The 27,855-nt window shown below is 34.2% G+C and overlaps 1 protein-coding gene across 2 annotated transcripts in view; it reads right to left on the bottom strand.

Moving 5' to 3' along the window:
• Nucleotides 1-27,855, bottom strand: part of SOS1 (SOS Ras/Rac guanine nucleotide exchange factor 1) — a 147,358-nt gene that overhangs the window by 41,925 nt on the left and 77,578 nt on the right. For both annotated transcript variants that reach the window (XM_046660829.1, XM_046660830.1), the window contains exons 3-8: nt 25,189-25,320; nt 23,110-23,274; nt 21,280-21,489; nt 17,667-17,810; nt 15,136-15,246; nt 14,959-15,057 (exon numbers count right to left, since the gene is read on the bottom strand). In XM_046660829.1, coding sequence (XP_046516785.1) covers nt 14,959-15,057; nt 15,136-15,246; nt 17,667-17,810; nt 21,280-21,489; nt 23,110-23,274; nt 25,189-25,320 — 861 coding nt within the window. The remainder of the gene's footprint in view (nt 1-14,958; nt 15,058-15,135; nt 15,247-17,666; nt 17,811-21,279; nt 21,490-23,109; nt 23,275-25,188; nt 25,321-27,855) is intronic.

Here is a 27,855-nt window from a genome sequence, read left to right as displayed (position 1 = left end):
ACAGAATTAACATTAGCATCATGAACAAACTTGTCAGTATTCACGTTAAGATTTTGAGTAAAACTAGGGAAATATATATATTAATGAACCTCAAGCACATTTTCTATTAGTAGCAAATATACTATGTATGCCAGACAGAAAGTCTGTACTTAAGGAGTATTGTATCATCAATAACTACTAATTATCAATACAGTAAGGTGGCTACAATTCAAGCAAGCAAATAACTGACGTATGAGTGACAGTAAGTGACAATAATTCAGTAACCTCCTAAATCTGTTTCTGGCTACCAAAAAGGAAAAGCTAAGAAATAACATTTTGTCAATAGAGCTTTCATGCAACATTTAAGAACACTTACTCTCTACCATAAAGGAAAAGACTTGAGAAGTAAAACCATAAAATAGTCAAAGTAATTTATAAAGGTTTACTTTTTAAAGAGCTTCATTAGTCATTAGTACTTTAAGCATTTTATGTTCTCGAGAGGTATGCCTGAAAGATCAACACATTCCTTTCTGCTTCAACTGATAAAGATTAGTTACACACACACACACACACACACACGTGTGTACTGATGACCTGTGAAAAGTAAACATATTTTTTACTCAATGCCCCAAACCATTTTTATAAAAATAATTTATTTAAAATATCTTAATGCTCAAATATTCCAGAATAAATACTATATTGTAATGTCTATTTAGTGCTCCGCTTTTATTATCCAAATTTCTTATATCCATTATTCAAAACTCACCATAGTTTCCACTAGTACACATAATCTGTACTTTTTAGAAAAATATTCAGTCTTAATTGTATTAAGTAAAACAAAAATCTATTCAAGATAATTTCCAACATAAAAAGGGTAAAAAAATAGTTTCCAAAGAATAAGAGACCTTAAAATATATATGTTTAAAAAAAAAAAAAAAGTTGGGCAGGCCCAGTGACACAGCAGTTAAGTTTGCGCATTCTGCTTCAGCAGCCTGGGGTTCGCTGGTTTGGATCCTGGGTGTGGACCTACTCACTGCTTACCAAGCCATGCTGTGGCAGACATCCCACATATAAAATGGAGGAAGATGGGCACAGATGTTAGCTCAGGGCCAGACTCCCTCAGCAAAAAGAAAAAGGAGGATTGGTGGCAGATGTTAGCTCAGGGCTAATCTTCCTCAAAGTATAAACCCTCAAATACCTTTTACTCATAGTATTGCTCTTCAATATGGCCAGCTAGATTAAAGAAAGTCAACGGCCAAGTGTTCATAAAGAAACATACTAGGTTTTTACTTAATGGATACTACTGGTAGGCTAAAGGCCGAACTCTGGGTACTCTCAAAGTACCTTTCCTCTCTATCATTCTAAACTACTTACCTCTCAGAAGGCAGAATTTTTGGAGACAAATAAAATGTTACCATTAACCTTATCAAGTTCAGGCTTCAAAAGCAGCAGACAATCTAATATTGAAAGCAACACTCAATAAGAAAGGGCAAAATTCTACATGGTGTAATGAAAGCACCACTAAAGAGTGAACTATTTCATTGAGTTATTTAAGAATTTTTTTTCTTTGAGGAAGATTAGTCCTGAGCTAACTACTGCCAATCCTCCTCTTTTTTGCTGAGGAAGCCTGGCCCTGAGCTAACATCTGTGCCCATCTTCCTCCACTTTATATGTGGGACACCTACCATAGCACAGCTTTTTGCCAAGCGGTGCCATGTCTGCACCCGGGATCTGCCAAAACAGAAGGTGTGCACTAAACTGCTGTGCCACGGGGCCAGGGCCCGAGTTGTTTAAGAATTTAATCACTCAATATTCAAGTGAATACAATACAAGGCAACTTTTTAGTGTTAAAGAGTTGGCACTAACAGGTAGCAGAATATTATTGAATCCTTCATATTCTATCTTTTGATTTTTTATATTATTAATTCAGGCAAACATACCTAAAGTCATACAAAACACACAGTTCTAACAACATAAATAAAAAGAACTATGAAAGTAACAAATCTGTGTAGACGTGTTTGATTTTTCTATTCTAAAAATGTTTCAAGTTTCCGGGTAATTTATGATTTAACTATAGCATTTCACATACAGAATATACGAGTATCTCAAAAATATTTTTAATATATTTTAAAACCACAAACCCAAACTCTATTTCAAAATCCATAAAACTTTACTGATGAAATAATTTTAAAATCTAATTTTTACTTTCATAGCATTAAGCATCTAACATTAATTTCACTGTAATAAATGACATTTCTTATATAAGCATTCTCTGCTTCTTTTACTTAACATAGCTCATTGAAACTGGGCATTGGTGCAGAATAATTCAATCTAACCACTATCAAAGGGGTGGCTTATTGTTGCTACAGAAACAAAGCAGTGACGACAAGACTCCACAAAGCAGCATCCTCTTACTATCAAACTGATACTCAATGCAGTACCATGCTCCTCAGGGATGCCTATTTAATAACATTGTACAACAGCAACAATTTAATTTTACAAATGCAGTTCATTTAAATAGTTAAAATAATTATCCAGTTCTGAGATGATATATTGCTGTATAGAGATTGATTTTAAACTTATCCAGAGACTCATATTCTACAGCACAATGAAAACTCATCTGGTCTATAGAGATGATAAAATTTATATTTTCTAAAGAAAGGAGCCACTTTTACCAGTGATTACTTCTTTTTTGTCCTTTAGAAATAAGTAGAAGGGGCAGTAGTCAATATGGTGTATTGCATGTCCAAAGGAGACTCTGGGAGAGAAACGGGGTTAAATTTAAGGAGCTGTGAACTGGAAAAGGATATTTACGATGGTATTCAGGAAAGGAATAACTCAAGATTGGTTTATAAATAAAGTTGTGTACCCAATGCATTTTGTATGAGTTCAACTTATTCACAAACATTTAATGGCTTCCCTTTGTTTTTAAAAAAAACAACTTGAATTCATGTTTTTATTTCTAGAAATTAATTTTCTCCAACATGAACTTATATAAAAAAAGAACTGCCATTTACTTGATAGTAGAGGCAGGCAGGACCAGAATGCGAGACTCCTGACTCTCAGGCAGTGACTTTTTCAATATGCTACCCAAAGAACCGAAATGACTTCGAAATACCTATTTAGAAAATATTCACCAAATAAAACCTATTCCATTCAAATAGGTAAGTTGCAACACACAGGGATAATAGAATATACGATCAAGAAATATACATTATAATTGCCTAAGATTTGGGACATAAAAATATTTATCTTTATCTTAAATATTATGTACATATAAAGAGCTCATCACAAAATGTGAGAACAAGAGCAAAGGTGGGGATCATGTTTCAACTTTGGAATGGTTACTTATGTGCTGTTTGATGAGACACTAAAGCAGATTACACCATGGAAAATACATGGTCAAAGAAGAAATTTACGGGCCAGCCCGGTGGCGCAGCGGTTAAGTTCACACATTCCGCTTCTTGGCACCCCAGGGTTCGCCGGGCTTGGATCCTGGGTGCGGACATGGCACTGCTTGCCATGCCATGCTGTGGTAGGTGTCCCACATATAAAAAGTAGAGGAAGATGGGCACGGATGTTAGCTCAGGGCCAGGCTTCCTTAGCAAAAAAGAGGAGGACTGGAAGTAGTTAGCTCAGGGCTAATCTTCCTCAAAAAAAAAAAAGAAATTTAATTTTGTAGTCCTCTTAACAAATGTATGGAATATTATCCAAATTATTCCAGAAACCAACTGCTCCTGACTCTTTGCTGTGTCATAAAATATTCCATTAAAGGCTGAACACAAGAAAGGCAATGAAACGACAAAGGCAATGACACTCAAATTAACTATTCTTTCATGGTAGCTGCACAACTAAAAGTTATGAGTGAAGATGACGGAATTCTTAACTAAAATGAGGCTTAGATATTGTCTGCAGACTCCTCATACTCCTCCTACTCATACTACTTGTTAACTCAGGAAGTAAATTTCATAACCAGTTCCGTCCTTTCTCCCACAAAAGTTATTTTTTGAGTTAAAGTGATTTTACATATGCAGATAATTCTCTTACAGTACACAAAATTTCAACCAGTAAGTGATGTTAGTGATATTAACAAAATTTGACCTTCTTTTACTTAACCAATCTAAACTCTCATTTTCCCCTAAGATAAGCAAGCAGATGATCATTACCAAGGTTGTATATATTACATGGAATAAGTAGTATAAATTTATAGTATAATTAGTATAATTCTTCTATAATTGTAATTTAAATAAAACAATATCTTTATTAAATTAGCCAATGGTTGAAAATACAAAAATAAAATCTTAAAATATAAATTGTAACATGACTTATAATTCACTATTAGGAAATAAAAGCAAAATTCTCAAGGCTTTTTGAGGAAAGTCACAAATTTTGAGATAATTAAGTGGTCTTTTGTATACTTTTAGAAACTATTTATAATATTAATAGTAGCTGAGTGAAAAAAAAAACTCAAAAGGGCAGATCTACAGAGGAAGTCAGCCAAGTCTCAATCAGAATTAATTTTTAATAAATATTTAACCACCCCTTATTTATAAGCAATGAAAACATGATGGTGAACATGTCAAATCTGGTCCGAGCTGTTAGAGCTTAGAGTATAAGAGAAGATAAATGAATGACAAAGTACTATGATGGGGAAAATATAGGGCACTCCAGAAATACACAGCCAGAGCCTTTGACGTAATAAAGGGAGAGAGAATGACAGAGAAAGATAGCTTCCAGAAGGAAATGACTACAAGACCTGAAGGATAAGAATGGATTAACCATGGGGAAACAGAGGTACAACACAGAAGTACAATACTGAAGTACAACACTGTACAGGCAGAAGAAAAAGCACGTGTGACTTAGAGACTTTTAGGACCAGGATTGAGGAAAACTGGCTGAAGGGTAGAGCCTGATGGGTGGGAAGGATGGAGAGTGGGGAGAAGTGATGAATCAAGATGTTGGAGAAATAAATAGGGACCAAGTCATGACTGTAAGCCTTCTTAGGAACTTGAACATTAACCTGGAGCAATGGGGTTTTAGGCTAGTGACTAACATGATCAAATTTACATTTTAGAAAGATAGCTTTGGTTTGGTTATCCTGTCAAGAGCAGACTGGTGGGGAAGGGGAGATAGAAAAGGCAAAACTAAAGGGAGATTTCTGATAACCCAGATGAGATGATCGTAACCCTCACAGAGTATTGAGAGGAAATCAAGAGATGATGAACCCAAAAGAAGATCCTTGTCAAGAATGAAAAGGACTTACTTAGTGACCAAGTGGATATGATGTAGAGAATAAGGGAGAAGAGGTGAGGATTTCCAGATTTCTATTCTGAAGAACTAGATGGTAGTGGGACTACTCACTGAGAGAATGAGCACGGAAAGATAGTTTTGCTAGGGAAGAGAGCAAGTTTTGAAGAAAGTGAATTTGAGGTGCTCACACAACAAGAAGAGCGTTCAACAGACAGCTGGACAATGAATAGCTTACATTTCCCCATTTTCCTCTTTATACTCCTGTCTTCATTGAATCCCTTTAATCCAAATGAGACCAGCACAAGTTCCTGATTTTCTTCAATCGGCCAAAATTGACTTTTGGTATGACAGGTTTGTTACCTGACAGCAAAGGGTCACTGCTTTTTCTAGATTAACTTCATGAGTAAATGATGGGTTTGGGGGTAAGGGAAGAAGAAGGTGTGATGTGGTTCAGGACATGCTACCCCAAAAAATGCCATGCTGCATCTGAGTATTTTAAATTGAAAGAGTTTGAGGAAACAGCAGAAAGGAAGAAGAAGGTCAGTGACCTTCCTGCTTCTGTTTCCTCAAACTCCTTCAGCTTAAAATATTCAATATGCCAAGGCTTCTGTGTCACGTGAAACTTATATTAAATAAATTTGTATGCTTTTCTCCTGTTAATCTGTCTTTGTCTGTTTACTTTTCAGACCTAGTCAGGGACTCTAGGAGGACTGAAGAAAAAACTTTCCTCCCCTACAGGTGCTTGGGAGCTGAAGTATTAAAATACACACACACACAGTTTTTAATGGAGAACACTATGACATGTAAATTATATCTCAATAGAGCTGTTTTTAAAAAAAGTAATAATTTAACACTTTTAGCAGATGCTAAATATCTGCTCTTCAGCTTTCTGTATACCTATCAGAGTAGAATATCTTCATTCTCAAAATGGGCTTCTAATGGTTTTAGTAATCAGACTGAGGGTAAGTTCAATTTCCAATCTGAAATGTGCAGTAACCAAAAAACTCATAAGATTTTAAGGTTTTAAAAAAAGTAAATGGCAACATCTAAATATTTACAGCAACATTTTATCTATTGAGAATTCAAATATTAATTTTAAAAATACATTTAACCAAGAGAAGGGAAAACAAAAAATTTATTGTTGATTCAGTCAGTTTAAAGTTTATGATTAAAAAAACTTTACACTAAGGTTTACAATTAGACATTTTATTTGGGGTTTCTTATTAATTAAAATGGGTACTTAAAATTTTATTCTAAAATTTGCAAAGTACTTAAAAGCAGAGAGAATAAAATAATACTCATATCCTTCATCCATATTGGGCAGTTCTTAAGATTTTGCTAAATTGGCTTTATTCATCCCCCTTTGTATTTTTTTGTTGCCCATACAAATGGAAAATAAAATTAATATAATCATTTAAATATATAATAGGAATTAAAACTGTCTCTGAAAAAGTTTTTCAGCATGTCCAATCAAAAGAATGATAGAGGCAGATAATGATAAAAGTATTATTTACTATTCTCTATTAGTAAACTAATTCCCAAGTTAAATATTAGAAATTCTGAAAACGTTTTAAAACAGAGAGGCACTTAATGAAAGAAAAAAATTTTACACCTTAAAAAAAAAGACTGCAACATACTGAAAGCAGCCAAAATGCTGGTGAATAGGGTTACCAAGCTCCTTTCATTTTGACTTAGAATCACTATTTTTACAGTGAGGCCAAGTTTATTTTTATTATTAGCTTTTTAAAGAAAAGGAGAAGGTCAGGTGAATTTCTAGCTAAAAAAGAAAATTTATTTGATGAAGAAGTCATTACACAACAGCAAAAAAAGAAAAACAGGGAAAGATGTTTCTAAGTATCACTGTTGTGTTTTTCAGATTAAAATAATCCTAGTTAATTGTAAAAATATTTTACAATTTCCTCTAATTGGATTAAATTTGTGTACTGTTTTTGTTTGGGAATATTTCAAACCCAAGCATGGCATCTAGGTAAGGGAAAAGACAAAAGATGATTTAAGAATAAGTAAGAGCAATTAAAAAAAAATAAATGCAACTGATTTTTAAACATGCACAATATTCAAATAATATTTTAAACAGGATCCAACTATTCCTATCTTTGAATTTATTAAAATATATTTTCTAACATTAGCAGCTCTCCCACCTACCTGAGAAACCTGAGTTGGCAACCCTTTACTGTTTCCCCTCCTACTTTGTAGACACCATAGCCATAACAAATACTGAAGAAGAGCTATTAAAATGCAAGAGCTTTCAGTAATGGTGGTGGAGTGAAGACGTCTTGAGAACCCTCCCACAGATAAGAATTATACAATCTGGATAAAATATAAAAAATAACTATAGGCACTAGAAAACATCTAAAAGAAAGCATAAGCCAGCAGTGCAATTACTCTTGAAAAGCTGCAACTAGAAAGTGTACACTTTTGAGATGAGGGCTTTCCCCAACCTCCCATGGTGACAGTGGGCAAGAACTAGAGGAAAGGAGTAGCTTTACAGGCTAGAGATGAAAGAGAGCAGAGTTTAAGAGGAAATTTAAGGGGGAAATCTGGAAGTGAATGAACTGCAGAAGGGTTGTGACCCCAAATCTGAGAATAAACTCTACCCAGATCCCTGGCTAAACTCTCCATGGGTGGGAAGACCACAGGGAGCCTGGCAAAAAAGGAAGCAGAGACCAAAAAGGAATATACTCTTGATAGATGGAGCGGCAGTGGATGAGTTCTGCTGCTTTTCTTAAATGGAATTTATTTCCCAACTGTACACAGCTCAGGCAGCAGGAAGCTGAAGCCTTAGTGGTTTAAAGTGCCAGAGGATAGAGCCTGAGGTTGGCAGAGCAGCTGGAAATTAAGGGGGAATCTCCAGGTGTAAGGGAACCACAAAGACTGTGCCCCCAAAGCTGAACATAGTCTTTGCCCAAACACTTGTTTGACTGCCAAATCATCTAAGTGTAGGGGAGATCCAAGAGAGTCAGGCTGAAAAATCAGCATATAGAAATCCTAAAAAACCCACAACAATCCTCCACACAACAGAATCCAGAGTTGTTAACTAGTAAAAAAACCCCAGGAAAATGTGCATATTCAGGGAAAAAGGCAGTTAATAGAAACTGACTCCAAGTGGGCCCAGATGTTGGATTTAGGAAAGACTTCAAAATGACTTTCATGATCATGTTCAAAGAATTAAAGGAAAACATGGTCTTACTGAGTGGACAGATAGGGAGTCTCTGGAAACTATAAAACAAAATCCAAATGGAAATTCTAGAATAAATAATTATAACTAACAGTTCTATTGACAGATCAATAGAAATGACCAATTTGAAAAACAAAGAGAAAAAAAGACTTAAGAACAATGAACAGTTTCAGAGATCTGTGGGACAACATAAAGTGGTTCAACATACATGTAACTTGTGTTCCAGGAGAGAAAGTGAGAGCAAAATGGCAAAAAATGCAATAATGTAACAGCAAGTTAAAATCTGAAGTATGGAGAGAAGTCTCAAACTTTAAACAGGCAATCAATCCTAAAAAATATTAGGATATCTCATGTATGAAAACAAAATACCTTTTAAAACTATCTCTCTGTTCTTATCAGAGAAAAAATTACCAAAACTATAAATGCCCCTCATAGCAAGTTGATTTAAAATTAAAAATTGGAGTAGTACAATAGTCAGCTGTTTGTTTATGATGGTTCCTGAATTACACCATCCTACGTTTAACTTTAAACATTCAACATCTGTGGTCAGATATGATACCACTCAGTGTACTGCTTTGAGCCCATGGTTTCTGGATAATAATTTCTCAATTTAGAAAGCTAGTTCAGGGGAATGGAAGCTAGACAGACCTCTTCTGGGCTCTTTTTATTATTATTATTATTTTTTTTTTTTTGAGGAAGTTTAACCCTGAGCTAACATCTGCCACCAATCCTCCTCTTTTTTTGCTGAGGAAGACTGGTCCTGAGCTAACATCCATGCCCATCCTTCTCTACTTTATATGTGGGATGCCTACCACAGCATGGCTTGCCAAGTGGTACATAGGTCCGCAGCAGGGATCTGAACCGGCGAACCCCGGCCTGCCAAAGCGGAACATGTGAATTTAACCACTGAGCCACCGGGCTGGCCTCTTTTCTGGGCTTATTTTTATGATACTCAGAGAGAAGAAATGTTTTCTAAATTTCCTCTTATTGCTGGTATTAAGACATCAGCTCATGGAGAGTATAAAAAATGGCCTGAAGCATAGAGCAATTAAACCAGATGCAGAACACAGAAAAAAAGTGTATAAAAAATTATCTAAAGTAGAATGATACTGTCCAGCTCCCAAACTAGAAAAGCAGCAAACCAAAGCCATTAACAATGCATACAGGATATTCGTAGTAGGGGTCTGCAGAGTGTATTTCTTTACAAAGAGCTTTTGGCAGACTATGTGAAGGCCACTAGTGGGTATTTAAAGTGTATAATGTAGAACAATGTTCATGTTTGCCTTTTCCAATTTGTTTTATGTAACATTAAAAAAAGGGGACTACTTTGGGAGGAAAAACTACTTTCAACATTTCTCAGTTCTTGATCCTAAGTTTTCCACTCACTGCACATTCAGTTCTAAGTTGTTATCTGTAATCCTTTCCTACAATTCCTGTACTTAAGCATTTGGGGCTACAGTTTTTGTAATATTTGTGATGTTAAGGGGAAAAAGTTAAGAACTATTCTTCAAGTCAGTCTAGTACACAAAAATCTAGGAATATTAGAAAATTTCATGTTAAATTTTAACATCTAGCAAGGTCCAACCATGTGAGCACTCAGATTACAGTCTTTAGCAATCTTATTTCCTAAAATAAAGCTTGTGATCAAGATAAACACTGCACTGTTATACATATATGGGTTTAAGAAAGCCAATATACACTGGAGAGTCAGAAAAACAAAAATGAATTTTTATAATATACCAAAAACTAATTGTAATGGGTTGAACTATGTTCCCCCAAAAGATATGTTCAAGTCCTAACCCCTGGTACCTGTGAATGTGATCTTATTTGAAAATTGAGTCTTTGCAGATATAATCAAGCTGAGATGAAGTCATATTGGATTAGGATGGGCCCTACATCTTTGATTTGGGGTCTTTATAAGAGAAAGGAGAGACAGATTTGGATGCAGAGATAACAGAATAATGTGAAGCTGTGAAGAAAGTGATGTGAAGATGGAGGCAAAGATTGAAGTGATGGCATCTATAAGCCAAGGGATGCCAAGAATTGCTGGAATCCACCAGAAGCTAAGAAGAGGCAGGAAGGATTCTTCCCTAGAGCCTTTAAAGGGGGTATGGCTCTGTCAAATCCTAATTTCGGACGTCTAGTCTCCAGAACTGTGGAAGAATAAGTTTCTGTTGTTTTTAAACCACTCAGTCTGTGGTGCTTTGCTTTGGCAGCCCTCAGAAACTAATACACTAATGTACATACAACAATAGAGATTTGAACCTTTTTTTTTTTAAGGAAGATTGGCCCTGACCTAACATCTGTTGCCAATCTTCCTCTTTTTTTTTTCCCCCCCCCAAAGGCCCTCAGTACATAGTTGTATGTCCTAGTTGCAGGTTCTTCTAGTTCCTCTAATGTGAGATGCCTCAGCATGGGTTGATGAGCAGTGCTAGGTCTGCGCCCAGGATCCAAATTGGCGAACCCCATGCCCCTGAAGCAGAGCATGCAAACTTAATTACTGGGCCACGGGGCTGGCACCTGAACTAATTTTTTTACACTGAAGGACCCTTACTCTTCCCTAGGTTATACGGACCCAGCAGACTGGCAACAGAATAGGTAATCCTCTAGGGATCTGATTGGTTCAAAATCATCCTAGATGATTTTTTTCTAATATTTGTCTGAGTATACCTTAAGGAGTTAAAATCAAGTTAACATAAAAGGTTAACATTTTTGTTGAACCGAACGCCGTACTGATTTGCTATCCTTCAAAATACTAGTCTACTTATTTACTTAGCCCCAAGAAACAACTCTAAATTTTTTAATAAAGCAAATTAAACTTCATGTAGAAAACCACATTATTGGAGCAATGTGGTTTTCAAAAGGACACGAAGTTTTTTCAATTCATAAAAATGAACTTTAATTTGAAAAAATTAATCAAAGCTTCCAAAGACTTGACTGCTAACTTTAACTTGCTGGAAAAAGAAAAGAATATTTTATTTTCAGTTTCAGTAACAATAAAGTCTTATACCATTAACAACTAAACTTTTATTTTCTGAACTTGTAAAGTTTAAGGCATTCTATGTTTCCAAAATAAATATAATTATATACAATTTACATTTAAACTTCTTTTAAAATATAGACATTTATAGGAATTCTAAGGAAAATTTATTTTATTTTTGCCATTCATTTTATTGAATGTCTAAGTGCTAAACATTACTAAGCATGAGAATTCAGATACACAGGGCTCAGTTCCATTCTTCACGGAGCACAAAGTCTTATGACAAGGTAGACAATAAAAATGGGACAAATTCTATAAAGAAGTATAAAGAGAGAGGGAGCTCTGTAAAGGACCAGCCCAGGGAACCAAGGGAACTTGACAGAGGAACCAACATTTGAACAAACTCTTTGACAAGGAGGAATTTCTCAGATGAAAAGGTAAGGCAGACAGAAGAGGAATTCCAGGGAAATGGGAAAAAAGAAAAGGATACGGAGTGCTATACAGATCTGACATATCCAGGGCTACTACAAAATTTTTTATGGCTAACGCGTAAAGTGGGTAAACATCAAGTATTGAGAGATGAGGCTGGAGAGAGGCTAAAGAATGTACATTTTGTATTGTAGTTCACAGGGAACCAACTGCACTTTTCAAACTGGGAATTCCATGAGGTATAAAGACCATATAGGAAGTTGCTACAGCAGTCCAGGCAAGACATGCTGAGGGCATGGACTAAGGCAGTCAGTGGAATGGAAAGAAGAGGATGGATTCTAGAATCATTTCTGGAGTCAAATCATGATGATCTGCTAAAAAAGGAGAGAGAAGACTCAAGGGTGGCACTAAGGCTTCTGGTGAAGGGACCTGAGGCAATGAACAAAGATATGGAATATAGGAAAAAGTATAGATTTGGGCAGGCAGAGGAAGGGGGAATTCATGAGGAATGAAGGGAGTAAAATGTTGGTTTAAGATATCTGCAGGACAAGAAGAAAAGCCTCTAGTAACGACAATACTCAGTATGTATATTCTTTACCATATATGAAGTTATTTTACATACATTATCTTGGTTAAAAGAACAACCCAGTGAAATAAGCATTTCACAGATAAGGAAACCAGGGCTCAAACGGTGAACTGGCTTGTTGCAGGCCACTCAGCTGGCAGCTACCGGGCTAGGATCAGAGAAGAAACATCAGACTCCTATCTACTCTGGTGAGCTTTCAAAAGCCATTCCATGCCATAGATAAATTATGGCTAGTTTCCAATTGTCACTGATGTCTTAGCATTTTGCTGGTTCCCACTGCCCCAAGTTAATGCAATCATTGTTGAGTCCAGAATCACCAAGTCCACACTGGCATCTAGAGGAATGGCAATACCCAGAAGAAAAGAAATTTAGAACTAGTACGAATCATGCAGTTGGAAAAAATCTTAGACGCTTAGGAGTTAGAAGGTCTTTCAGTCCATCTGATGGAGGAACCCACTAGGACAGTTTCCCAAAATAACTTCCAGAAATGTGGTACATTTTAAAAGGATCCCATGGTCTAATTAATTTGAGAAATCCTGGAAAACAATTAGATTGCTTTATTGCACAATTTCACAAAAGCTTTAATATTCTAACGTCCACTGAAAACTTCTAGGAGAATAACTAAGGACACAGTATTCCCTAAACATATTTGACCACTGAACATTCCCCTCCAACTTTTTTTTAGAGTATCTCATGGGATTAGCATCCCACAGAATACACTTTGAAAATACTGCTCAATGAAAATATTTACTTAAGCAACACACCAACAAATACAAATTAAAGATAAGTACAAATAGTACATTAGTGCTGAGGAAATGCAGAATAAAAGGAGTGATCACAGTCTGTGGGATTAACTAGGCAAAGTTTCCAATATATTGCTAATTTTGCAATGGAACTCAGGCAGTAATATGAACCAGGGATACACATGCTTAAACCAGGAGAAGTCTTAAATTGCTGAATGATGCACTTATAAATAAAAATTCTATTACCATGACTTAACAGTTTAAAAAATTATTAATTGCCTTTTTTGGGGGAAGTAAATAATTAATTTCTTTTATATTATTAAAATGACTAGGTTTTAAAGCCTTCTGAACCTTCATCAAAGCTTCTTATTCTTATTTATAAATTAATAACTGCTTCAAGATTTCATATGGCCTTTATCCTTCAGAATTTCATTACATTTTCAGGTAAAAATCCCATTGTTAGAGACACCCTTATGAAGAAGGATTCTATAAAAACTTATTTGCAAATATCCCATGATTATAGTTTGCCATAATGAATTCTTTGTAAAGAATGATTTTACACACCAAATGCTCCCTCTTGATTATCCTCTTAAGATAATCATCCTATATTACCAAAGACCTTAAATATTATGCTGTTTGCAGTCTACAACAGAGAGCTAAGAGCTCTGTAATTCTGACTGGTGATTAAATTCTTTTAACTCTTAATCCTTTCCCAATTCAAACAGTCTTCCTTGAGAAATCTAACTGAAGTCCAAATTACTACAATGTAAAGAGACCTGGCAGAATGGAAGGGAATGTAGGGATGGAGTTCCTCCAGTTTACTAAATTCATAAGCCTTCTACTCATTCACTGGTTCATTACAGAGACCACTTCATCATGTACTCCTGTAAACTATAAATATGATTTCTAGTAATATATTCTTCATACACAAAATTATGATACTAAACAGAATTTTTCTTTAATGAAACATTCTTTTAAAAGCTAAAGAAATAAAATAATATTAATGCATGTCTTATTTTGTCTTTATGGGGTAGTTCATTAAAGGTAAATAGAATATCTTTATTATCTCATTCATTATTTTAAATTTTTGAAAAAAATTTGATGTTTTTTAGGACATATTATCCATAATCCAAAGGAGACATCAATACATAAGATATTTAAAAGTAATTCACTTTGAGCTATGCTATTGAATTAGAATTTATACAAACTAAGGTTCCTTTTTTCCTTAGTTAATTTCAGTGAATAACAGAAAAAGGGGGGGGGAAAGCAATACTCTTTCCTTTCAGTCAGTGCTTCTTAAATTGAGTATTTTGAACTGTGATCAAAGGGAGAATTTTTACCATGACTATATATAGTTCACTGTTTCTAAAGTAATGATAAGCAGTTTTATAGAGAGAGTTGCAAACTTGGGCTATGAAAATTAGATAATTAAGCTTCCCCATTACTTTGGCCCATTCCCACACTGGGTCCCTTATCTAAAACCCTGAATCTGCTGAGGTCTCAAAATGGAGACTTGGATGCATAAATCCAAGGTTGTCTCCAAATCATCGGCCATGTAAACAAAAAGTAAGGGCACAGGATTAAAAAATCTGATGATTGCTTTAAAACTCTCTATTAAAACTGGAGAAAATATGCCACTCTTTTTGCAGATTCACTTACATTTGCTTCTTAACTAGAAAAAGAAAACAGATACAGACTAATGTTCATGGATGCTCACATAATAGTTCACAAATGAATTGGTAAAAAGTTGCATCACACTTCAATATTTTACAAGTTGCAGTAAGAATTTTCTTACCTTCAAAAGTTCAAAGTAATGTAGACAGTGGTAAACAGGGGCTAGAAGTAGCCTGGGTAAAACATACTGAACAGCTTCTTTGAAACCTTCGCCTATTGACTAGAAAACAAAGTGATTTAATTTTTTTTTAAGTTTACTTTTCAGATATCATATATCTTGATTTAAAAATTACTGTACCTGCAAATAGAGTGCTGCTCCAGGCTTTGATAGCTGACTAAGGAAATGATCATGAAAGCCAGGTCGTAAAATATCTCGAGCATATGATTCATATGGATCAAATGCCAGTTCCTCAGAAAATAAAGAAGGGAAAACATAAATAATTTTTCTCCAAGGTAAAACATAACTTACCACCATAAACAGAAAGATTAACTTACAACACATCTATGCCAGCACAATTATATATTTCTTTTAAAGCCTCAAAACAAAATTACATGGCTATTAATTACAATTTTAATAGAATAAATCTAATATTCTCAAGTAAGGCAGTAGATCAGTTCCTTCTGATGAGTAATGGGATCCTTATATGTTATGACATCTCTAGTAGAGTATTATCAACAAACGTCATCAAAATGGGCAGACTTTTGGTTCTTGAAAACAGAGTTTAGCCTAAACAACAAAAGAATATAGATCTCTACAACTAAGCAAAGTATAAACATTTAGAATACTAGTGCCAGACATTCATTTTCTCATGGTTATTTCTTAGTGGTAGACTTTTACTTTCACATTCGGTAAGCCAGAGAGCACAGTTTTTATATCATCTAAAATTCATTGTTACGGTTTTCACAAAACAAACAATTTAATAAAATTGCCAAAAACTTTACCATCATAAATCATTAATAAATTAAACAACTCTAATGGTTAGGTCTAAAAGAGTAGAATCTACTGTTTTTGATGATTCCTGAGGAAAAAGAGAGTAATGTCTTGATTTTAGCAGGAGGTAGGATCTCTACTCTCTTCCATCCTGTGTCCTATTCCAGGTAAGAAAAAAAAACCCTTTTGCTCTAGATTCTAGCAAGAGCTCATTTCTATGAAGGGTAATTCTAGAAAGAAGAAGAGGACATCTAGTGGAAGAGTGCAGCAGAAGGAAGTGAGGGAATGACAAAACAAATGACATTTATGTTAAGTTACCCTTAATGTTGTTTCTTAGATTGTCTTTTAAAGGAAAGATTAAATAATAACACAAGATCCAAAATCAGAAGACCTGAGTTCCGTCCTTTGTGAAATGCAATACGGTATATAAAGTTCCAAGTCATCCTGAATTCCTTGAACTGACTCCTAGTTCACTTCCTAATTTCAGTTTTTTCAATTGACTTCCCACCTAAAAACTCCTATAATAATATAACACCAGAAATTGTAGTCCATTGTAGATTTTACAAGAATGGACAATAAGGTTTCAACAATAACAACAGGAGGGAGTCAGGTATGAATAGAGTAGATGGGAAAGAGGAACAAAAATGTGATTAGATGCTTACATCTTAGGTCTCTTGAATTCTAGAAATTATCACATACAGCAAATAATGTTTGCCTTCCTCCTCTTTCAATAAACTCTTATTATAGAATTTTTATGACAACTATATACATAAAGGAAAGGCTATACAGCATAGTGGCTTAAAAGCATGCCTTTAGAGTCTGTAGAGACCCAGGTTCTAATTCCAATTGTACTACTTATTAGCCATGTCACGTTTGACAAACTACTTATTCTCTCTAAGCCAGTTTCCTCATGGAAAATGTAGATAATACCTACTTCAAGGGCTTGTTTTAGGAATTAAATGAGATATCATATATAAAGTGCTTACAATAGCATATAGCATATGCATATGCTAAGCGCTGAATAAATGGCACCTAGTATTATCATTCTAAAGTAATTTATCTCAAGAGAAAAAATTGACAACTAACTGGGTGGGCATCCAAGCTGTCATCACATAGCACATCTCTATCAGACATATAATAATTATAATAAATTATAATATGCGAGAACAAAACAAGAGCTAGAAATCTCAGAATGGCTATCAATGACAACTTATTAGACTAACTCATATATTTCAGCATCTGAAACATCCAAGGAGAGGGTTATCATTTTTCTGTCCCTATGGGTCTGAATTGTCTAGGTCCTGGACTAGATTTTCCTATTCACTTCACCCCTCCTAATCTAAATAATAATGTGCTTTTATCATATATCGAGCAGCTTACTGTGTGAAGGTGGTTATCTAAATATTTCAAGTAGGTTATTTTATTTAATTTTCACAAAAATCCTGAGTCCTATTATTATCCTTGTTTTACATAGATATGGAGATTGAGAGATGTGAAAACAGCTGCCCACAGGCACATACAACTAGCAAGTAGCAGAGTTTACACTGGGACACAAGTAGTCTGACCTCAGATCCAAGCCCTGTGGCCTCTTCATTGATGGGGCATTCATCGACTTTTCTTAACCTTGCTATGTAAGACAGATGATTGAGTGTCAGCTGTAAATGCCTCCCCTCTGTGGGATCCACTTTTTAAAAATGGATGAGAGATTACTTTTTCTATGTCTCATAAGATAGTAGAAACAAATGTTGACAATAACCCTATGAGGAAGGGGCAATACAGCTGAATAGTCAGCAGTTAGTATTATGACTTTAGCTAGAAACAAGAATTACGATTCCAATTTTAATGCAAATATAGGGTTTTTATGCAGATTTTTTGGGGTATATAATCAAAGTATTTACCTCTGCTAAGTCTTCAAAGCAGCTTCCTACTAATGGATGGGGACTGCCTTCATCTGTCATTTCTACAGTATCTTCTATGTGGCCCAGTAACTTTACACTAAGTTCGTGTATATCTACTATACGACTAAATATATTTTCTACATCCTGTAGGGAGGAAAAACACATTAATTCAGTTAGGTTGTATAATATAAAACAAATTTTGAGCCAATCAGTCATTTTACAATCATGAAATTTAACATGGCAGATATGTGAGAAATTTTAATTATTTACAAATATAAGACAATTCAAGAATTTCCTTTGCAATGATCTACAATTTGCAAATACATTTCTCTAGGTCAGTGGTTCTCAAACTGTTTGGTCTCAGGACTCCTTCATGTTCTTAAAAATTACTGAAGACTCCAAAAGGCTTTTGTTTATAATTGTATCTATCAATATTTACTATATTGAAAGTTAAAACCAGAAAATTTTAAAACATTTAAAAATAACAATAGCACTTTTATGAAAAGTAACTGTATTTTTCTAAAACAAACAAAAAATTTAGTGAGAAGAAAGGCACTGTTTTGTGTTTTTGCAAATCTCTAACATCTAGCTTAATAGAAGAAAGCTGCATATATATTTCTGCATTCAATCTGTTGTGATACATTGTTTTGGTTAATACATATGAAGAAGATCTAGCCTTACAAAGATATATAGTTGGAAAAGGAAGGAGTATTTTAATGGTCTATTCAAATAATTGCGGATACTCTTTTCTTATTCTGTATACTTTATGGAGATATGTCACACACCATAAAATTTACCCTTTTAAAGTGTACTATTCAATGATTTTTATATATTCACAGAGCTTTTCAAACATCACCACTAGCAAACTCCAGAATATCTTCATCACCGCAAAAAGAAAGCCTGTATCCATTAGCAACACACTCCATTCTTCTCTTCCCCTCAGTCACTGGCAGCCACTAATCTTTCTATCTCTATAGATTTGCCTATTCTGGACATTGCATATAGATGGAGTGAATATCCTTTTATGATATTACACCAAAACTCAACAAATGTTAGTTTCTTGAAGGTCAGTAATAATCTGTAATCTGAAACCATATAAATTTTGTATGGTTACTTTAAAATCCATTAGTCTATTCTGAACTTCGAATGGATCCTTTACCCATGTGTGATTTTGTAGCATTACGAATTTGGTCACTTGAAAAATATTGGTCCACTGAGTTCTGCAGATATTCCAAATGTTAACACATTTCACTATACAGTATTAAAAGACCAAATCCATTTGTATCACCACCGATCATGGGAGTGGATACAAATTTTCAAAAATTCTAATTTCACTTGAAAGCTCAAATTTTATCACTATCAACAAACACCAGTTATTTTCCTTAAAGTGACAGCTTCACTTCATTCATTTTCTTCCCCCATTTCGTTCATTTTTGAGAACAGTCTGCCAAATACACAAGTCTGAATAACCATAGTTTGTCAATCATTCTTTCAGGAAAAAGTAATGTTTCACGAAAAAAGTCGCTAGTTCACTTTGCAACTCAAACAATCCCACAGCGCTTTTCCTCAAGACAACCACCACACTTCGGCATGCAGCAGAAGCACTTTATGTGTGCCTCCTGTCTGACCCAGCTCTTCTCTTACTCAGGCTTTCTTGTGGCATGCCAAGCTCTTGTTCTACCAGTAAGGACAAAGAATCCGTATAGTCCCCTTTGACCTCATTTATTCATTCTACTCTTCTATTATCTTATTTTTATTACAAATATATATGCATACAAGAATGCTCAATACAACACTTTGTGACTTCTGTAAGATTTCCTGAAGGTTAGATTCCTGGAGAAAGACTTTTGTCATGGGGTTAGTATTTAAAATGTCAACAGATATTTTCTAAAAAAGAGTCCACTGGTTTACCCTCATATAAGTTGTTCAGGGGAGTAACAGTTTTGTCAAATCCTTACAACAGTGAATATTGCCAATCTTAACTTTTCGAAAAATGCTTAGATAATTGAAAAACAAGTACTAGTTTGCTGGAAACAAGAATTACGATTCCAATTTTAACGCAAATATAATGTTCAATTACTATTTTTTTATTTGATTATCAGTGACTATTTTTTGTGTCAAATCAACTGTGAGGCATGATTCATATCCAATAAGATATAGCAGACCCCCAGCGGATGCCTGAAACCACTGATAGCCCGAACTCTCAATATACTGTTTGCCCTATACATACATACCTACAATAAAGTTCAATTTATAAATGAGGCACAGTAAGAGATTAACAACAATAACTTCTCTTTGGCATATCCGAATTGCCAGCATCACTACTCATGAGCTTTGGGGCCATTATTAAGTAAAGTAAGTGTTACTTGAACACAAGCACTGTGATACTGATATAGTCATCTGATAACTGAGAGAGCTACTAAGTGACTAACAGGTGAGTAGTGTATACAGCGTGGATACACAGGACAAAGGGATGATTCACATTCTAGGTGGGAAAGTATAAGATTTCATCATACTACTCAGAACAGAGCACAATTTAAAACTTATGAATTGTTTATTTCTGGAATTTTCCATTTAATATTTTGAGACTACAGTTGACCACAGGTAACTGAAACCACAGAAAGTGAAACCGTGGATAAAGGGTGACTACTGTACACCTATTTTTTTTCTACTTTTTTTTTTTGTGAGGAAGATTGTCGCTAAGCTAACATCTGTGACAGTCTTCCTCTATTTTGTATGTGGGATGCCACTTCAGCATGGCTTCATGAGTGGTGTGCAGGTCCACGCCTGGGATCCAAATCCATGAACCCTGGGCCACTGAAGCAGAGCACAGGAACCTAATCACTATGCCACCGTGCCAGCCCCTACTCCTTTACTTTTTAATGTTGACTCTGCCAAAAACTGAGCCCGGTCTCAGCCTTTGTAGTGAGCACTGCTTCTCTATCAGTCAACCACAGCTGTGTGGCTACAGTTCTAGGAATTACTAGAACGCAACTCCCTAAGACAATCTCAACTGTTCTCACTCAGCATTTCCCCAGTACCCAATCTTACTACTGTAAGATCACTAAGTCCCTCTCTAATTCTCAAGATTAATGGCTCCCTCCTCCGTGCTCCCAAAAATACTGTGTTCATACTTCTATTATGGTAATTACCACATTGAATTGCAATTTAATTTGAAGTTTACATCTCTGTCTTGACTAAACTTGAGGGAAGGAATTGTTTCTTGTTCATCTTTGAATCCCCATTGCCAAGTATGGCGCTTAACAAGATAGGCAGAACTGATGAAGTGTTGGTTAAATGACTCAAATGAGTAAAATTAAACAAAAATATCTTCCACCTAAACAAGAGGCTTTATTCTTTGGAGAACATGGAAGATTCTATGAATTTATTTGCATTTATACAATCAGTCTAGTTTAGATTTTGGCTTTTAATTTCTGATGATTAAGTTATTGAAACTGTTGAAGTGACTGCACTCATAGTCACTATGAATTAAATCCCACAACTTAAAAAAAAATGACAAATTAGCAATCATGAACTATACAAATTCAAATTTGAGTAGCAAGGTAAAATTCACAACACATGCAATGATATACATGTACACAATGATACTTACATTAGCTGAAAACAATTTTGAATTGGAGACAAAGGGCTCTCTAAAAACTTTTATAATTAAATTTAGTTCCCTTATGTATTGTCGAATTTCTGCCATAAATGCTTTTACCAAATCATAATAAGTTTGCTCTCCTGAGGTGGAAGGTTCTTCATCAGTTAAAGATAATATATTTATATCTTCTACATCTTGATGAAACATATCCATCAATACCTACACAGTCAGAGATAGAAACAAAAGTATAATAAAAAACGAATTTATAGTCAAATTTGAAGTTAAGTACCCTAAGTTGTTCTTTGAATACAGTTCTTAAATGATAAAAAGCAGACACACAACTATCTCTTCTTGGATACATTGCCACCACCCCCTCCACAGCTTCTCTAAAACAGAATTCTACATCTAGTTATCACAAACTGCCTCCTTCAAATTCTCTATCGATACTAGTGTCTATCTATTTGTCTGTCTCTCTTGTTAACCTATTACTTCTAATTTATTCCCAGATCCTATCTTGGATTTCTCTCTGAATTGGTTCCCTCCGTTTCATACCCTTGCCATCACCACCTCATTCAGGGCCTCACCACCTTGTATTTGAATAACTCTTACAGCCTTCTAGTTGGCCTCTTTGCCTACATTTGTTGGAGACTAATCTAAACAACTGTTTTTTTTCCATGAATTCTACTATTATTACTCTTGCTGAAGCTTATCTTTCCCCTTCTGTGAACTTCTACATTATTATCCCTATAACACAAATAATATTTTATCTTGTATTACTTTCTGCTTGTCTCACAAATATAAGTACCCCTTCATCAACTCTGGGGATTGTTTTATACTTCTCTTTCATCTCCTCCCTGTCTGAGCACATAGTACATACTCAAAAATATTTTATCTGATTCATTTAAAAGTATCAAGTATTTTATATTCATTGAAAAATAATTTTAAAAACAAAATACTTATTCACTTAAAAATATCAAAACATTTGAAATCCTTCTTCAGATCAGGTGATTTTTACTCTATATGTTCACATTCTGAAAGAACAAATAAACACTAAAACACAATTAAGTGGATTCAGTAATCAGAAAGAATATTCCAAATCAATAAGAGTATAGGGAGAAGAAACAGAATGAAATGCCTCATCAGAAAATATTTTCTTTTCTGCAAAATCATTTTTATAAAATGAAAATACTGAGACAGTACAGTGTAATAAGAACTTTAGACTCACGCTGATCTAGAGTTCAAGTCTAGGCTTTGAAACTTCTCAGAAAATTCTAGACCAATTTCCTTCTCTCTCTCAACTTCAGTTTCCCTTTTATAAAATGTAAATAAGAACATCTACCTTAGAGGGATTTTATAAGGGCCAAATGAGATAAGTCACATAAATGCTTGCTTAACTTTCAATAAATGTTTGCTCTTAAAATTATTATAGTAAAACCATATAAGTAGTATCTAATGAAAGCTAGGTATTGAAATAAAACTCTCAAGAGTTTAGTATTTTTACATTTTCAAAAACTGTTTTCAAGTAAATCCATAACCTTCTAAGTCTTCCAATCCAAATAAAATTTTACAAAATTCACTAAGAGATTATTACTGTTATTAGCTCTACTTGTAGCAACACATAAAAGGAAAACTGCATGACGTGTTTAAACACATTTTAATACTATGTATATAATACTCTTTCTGTAAAGTGATATCCTGAGTACTTGCTATTAGGCTACTGGAAATATATCCTAACACATAATGAACAGTTTTATTCTGTCTGAATAGTAATGTTATTAGCATCCAATAAGTCATAAATAAAAATTTAAGAACAAAACATATAGAAGATCAGTATCTTACCTTATCAGCACACATTGCCACTTTAATATCTTGTTTTGTAATTTCATAATGCCGTATATTCCGTACATAATTCCCTACCAGCTTTAAAATGTCTGCAGAAATATACTCTAATACTGCTACTATGTAAACAGAAACCTGGTGGTCAATTTTATAACCTAGGACCTCCTAAAAAATTAAAAGAAAAGCATGTTGAAAAATCATATACTATAAATTTGACGCACTGATTAAAAATAGAAAACATATACAATTTAGCTTCACTTTTACTGAGGCCTGTGATTACCAACAGTATTTAATCTTAAGCGGTTCACCAAGAATTGCTATTGGATACATATCACTATTTGAAAATGTAAACTAAGAAAAGGTAAGGCAAAATTACCTATGATCATGTAAAATATTTAAGTAGTATAGACTACTAAATAGATAAGCCCTAACCCAGGAAGGGAAGCTCAAGTTTGGGGGAAGAGGGGAAATGCTCATTGTGTTACCTAATTCAAAATACCTGGAATTAACTATGACAAAAGAGGTTTTTTCCTTTATGCAGAATAAGGGGTAATATATTATTAGTATCTGGGACTATCTACTAGCCTTATACTTTTATCCTTCTTTCCAAAGAAATCTGGACTTCCCAAAATCCTAGTGGCACATTCCTGGTATCTGAGCTGTATCTATGGAAAAAAATTCATGGTATGTCCTATTGAACAATAGCAGTTATTAAAAGCACATTAAATAGTCCTATCATTAGACTTCAAAGAAAGTATGGGCTTTTGTGGGGCTGACCAGTTCCTATAGGAAAACAAATTCTATTTTCTAAACAATCCAATTAAGGGGAAAAAAACCCAACTTTGAAATAAGAAGTTTACTTATAAGTTGGGTAGAGGCTGCATTTACCTTTAAGGATATGTAAAAACTATTAAATGTTTATAGTGATAAGGATGTATCAATAAATTGAAATGATATACACAATTAGATCATAAAACTCAAAATCTAGGGTCATTAATACAGCATGCACATACCTCAATTTGTTAATTCTCTTAGAATATACTTCAATGTATGACTAGTAAAAATCATGAGAAGACAAATTATAAAGAAGTATACAATTACTAATAGTTTAGTAATTTCTATAACTTGCACTTATTTCCTCAGACCAGTTAGTAAGACATAGGTAGATATTTCTATTCAAACAACTCAAGTACAACATAACCTTTCCACAGTCTTACATCACCCAAGTGTTTAGCCTTAAATCTTGGAAAAGAACAAACAGATCTGGATTTCCTAAAAGTATCACGTAGAGCCCTGTGAACCTGGACTAAAAGGTAACTAAATCACCTTCTGCCTCAGTTACCTTATCTACAAACTGAGGATGATAACTTTGTTGGGTAATAAAACTTAGAGGTAATATATGCAAGCATTGGCAATTTGCTTCTATTATAGTACGTATAAAATCACTGATATCAAAACTATTAAGGTTTTAATTATAATACCTATATTTTTGATGGGAGAGTTAAATCAATAGTTCATTCATTATATTAAATAAAATAGAAAGCATTAGCAGAGGTTCTAGCAATTATTCTATTAGCTCTGGAGAAATTTTCAACTGACTACTCATTTAAATGACAAGTAGGACTGGATGGTTTTAGGTGAGCTTTAGTGAATTTTTTTCAAAGACTACAAAGAGACCTATGGCAGTCTCACAGAGGTCTCTACACACCTGATGATGTAAAGGATTAAAATCTCAAGGATTTATGGGGGCAACTGGGTCTAACAAACAAGAAAGGAGTTTTATAAACTCTCTTTGAGTTTCCAGTAAGATGAACAAAATCCACAATTATAACTTTCTTAGTTCTTTCAATTTGCTTGATTATTACTGTTGATATGAAATTACTTTAAATCATGTTGCCCAACTCATACTTTCATATTATCATACCATCCCTCCCTATGACATGAATTCCTGGAAAAATTAAAATGAGAGAATTTTAATCTTCAGTTGTTTCTGTCGTCCATAAAATATATCCTTAGTGTTTGCAAATCATGGGTTTTATTTTGCTTTTAAAAGGCAAGACGGCAGTATTCCAGCTTTACCTTTAATAAAGGATGAATTTTTTCTACTGGGAGAGATAAAGGGTTTCTTCGCTTCCTCTTTTCAATAGCTGACTGGGCATCAGCTATTGCCCACTTATCAATCGGATGAGGGAAACTTTTTTGAACACGTTCCTTGGAAAATAGGAAAATAACAACTAAGCAACAAATATATTAAATAGTGTTCTTCACTTACAATTTACTTTTAAATCAAAGAATACCAAAATCAGGCTTTTCATATATGGTATAATTTATACTACAAACACAGTTAAGAGAAAACTAACTGTCAGTGTATTAGTTTCTTAATTAGGCAATTAAGAGACTAAACATTCCTTGTATTATCTAGGGGGAAAACCATTTTGAATTTCAACCTCACTGTGATAAAGTTAATGGCAAGAATGAATAGATGCTATTTTAAACATTACTTATATAAAATTTCAGGAAACAAGACCTAAGCTTAAGAAGCCAATATCTAAATCCAATTCTCATTCACTTATCCTTACTTTCAATACCAATTACAAGCTCAAGTAGCATTTTGCACTTGAAACCCCTAAAAATTTTTTTCTTTATCTATCACACAAAGGTACTTGACTTCAAAACTGTTTAAAAATCATGGAAATCAACAATTGGTAACAACAATTTTAATACACTGTAGCTCATCATTAGAGTTTGAATCTTCCATAGGTAATTAATTTTTAACAAAATACTTTAATTTCCAGTACTTATTCAGTTAGAATTTCTATTGAAAGGGAAAGAATTCATGTTAATGCAAAAGCTGAATTTCCCTACTTTAATAAACTAATGTAATTCATCTCAAATAAAAGATACTTCCATCCTCTCAAGTTTTTAAAATGCACTTTCAGGATACCATAATTAAAACCAGTAGAGGTCGCTATTACATAATTTTAACACACGTTATTTTAAATTGCTCGGTATTTAACCAGTATTATATAAAAATTACTAGATAAAATTAAACATCACTCATGATTATAAATCAAAATAAAAAGTTTTGTCAGTTGCTATTAAAACGGAAAATACAAAAGAGACAGCCATGTGATACTCTAGGCGGAAAAGGAACACGCTGATTCCAGGACATGTTAAGAACAGATTTATAAATTGAGAATAACCCATTCAGGTTTAAGTTTTCTCCTTATCTATGTTCAAGGCTAAATCAGTTGCCAAATATAAGAACTGATCATTTTAATTCTAATTAATAGAATTAGAGGTGTGTTGAAAGAAATTATTATAGTTGAAAATAGAGTTTACAAACTTTTTCAACTTGAGAAAGTTATTTGCCAGGAGACTATACCCTCACATAATAAAGGCAATACAAAAGTCCAAAATACTGGGGGAGTTTGGCAGGTGAAAAAAAAGAGGACAAGAAACAAGGAAGAAAAGGGTGAAAGGAACATCCAAAACAAAAATTTGTTTCCTTTTTCCAAATCAATACTATAGACTTGCTAATCCAAAATGACAAGTTTGGATGAGATTTAAGACTAACTTTACCATGGTTCCCAATTCAAATTTTCCCACTGATGGATTTATAACCCGTGATTAACCAAATGGGTATAACCATGGCACAAATCCTATAATGGTATGGCCCTGTGGCTTGCTAATTTTTTTTTTTTTACCTCAACTCATAGTAAATAATTAACTCTTAGTACACTTTACATTATATCCTTACACATCACAAACATACTAAACTGGAACAAAGTTTCATAAAACAAAATCTCTTGTTATATGTAATACACTGATATTTTTTATTCATTTAAAAACATGTTAGTTGGGCAATGCACTAAAGTGATTTTATGACTTAACTAATGGGTAATGACCTAGAGTCTAAAAAGCACAGGTGAATAGTGGTGATAGAAAAGTAGAGGGCCGGCCCTGTGGCTGAACGGTTAAGTTTGCACGCTCCGCTTCAGCAACCCAGGGTTTCACTGGTTCGGATCCTGGAGCGGACATGGCACCGCTCATCAAGCCATGCTGAGGCAGTGTCCCAGATAGCACAACCAGAAGGACCTGAAACTAGAATATACAACTATGTGCTGGGGAGCTTTGGGGAGAAGAAGAAGAAAGAAAAGAAGATTGGCAACAGAAGTTTGCTTAGGTGTCAATCTTTAGAGCAAAATTAAAAGATTAATAATTTCATTGGTTTGAAATGAGAAATTCCACCTTGATTAATATCTAGTGTCTTTGGGAAAAATAAAAGATATAGAGCTAGGTTTGAGATTCAGCTTTGTCTCCTATTAGCAGAACCCTGTCTTTTCCTTTACATAATAAAAGGTTCTAAATAGATAATCTTTAAGATCAATTCCAATACAAATATTCTAGGACCCATGAAAATTCCTACACATGTAGTTGAGTGCAAATCTTCAGATCCAAAGGTACTTTTGAAGTCCTATTAATAGTACTAAAGGCTTAGAATGTGTGGGAGAATTTTTTTTTGTTTGTTTAGAAAGGGAGAAAACATGGAGAAATTACTTGGGAAATCTAAATGTTAATAGAAAACTCAGAAATTACAAGGATTCTTTAGGATGTGAAGGAAAAGAAAAAAAGTTAAAGAAAAAAATGAATGGAAAAGGGAAGCAAACTTTTTAAATTTTAGGATAGGGTTCATGGAAAATAAAACGTCTAAGATAAAGGAGTCTGAGTAAAGCCTGAGACAGA

This window comes from Equus quagga, chromosome 5 (assembly GCF_021613505.1).
Source record: "Equus quagga isolate Etosha38 chromosome 5, UCLA_HA_Equagga_1.0, whole genome shotgun sequence".
Taxonomy (NCBI): domain Eukaryota; kingdom Metazoa; phylum Chordata; class Mammalia; order Perissodactyla; family Equidae; genus Equus; species Equus quagga.
Note: the sequence above shows the minus strand (reverse complement) of the source record. Positions and strands in the feature narration are given on the sequence as shown.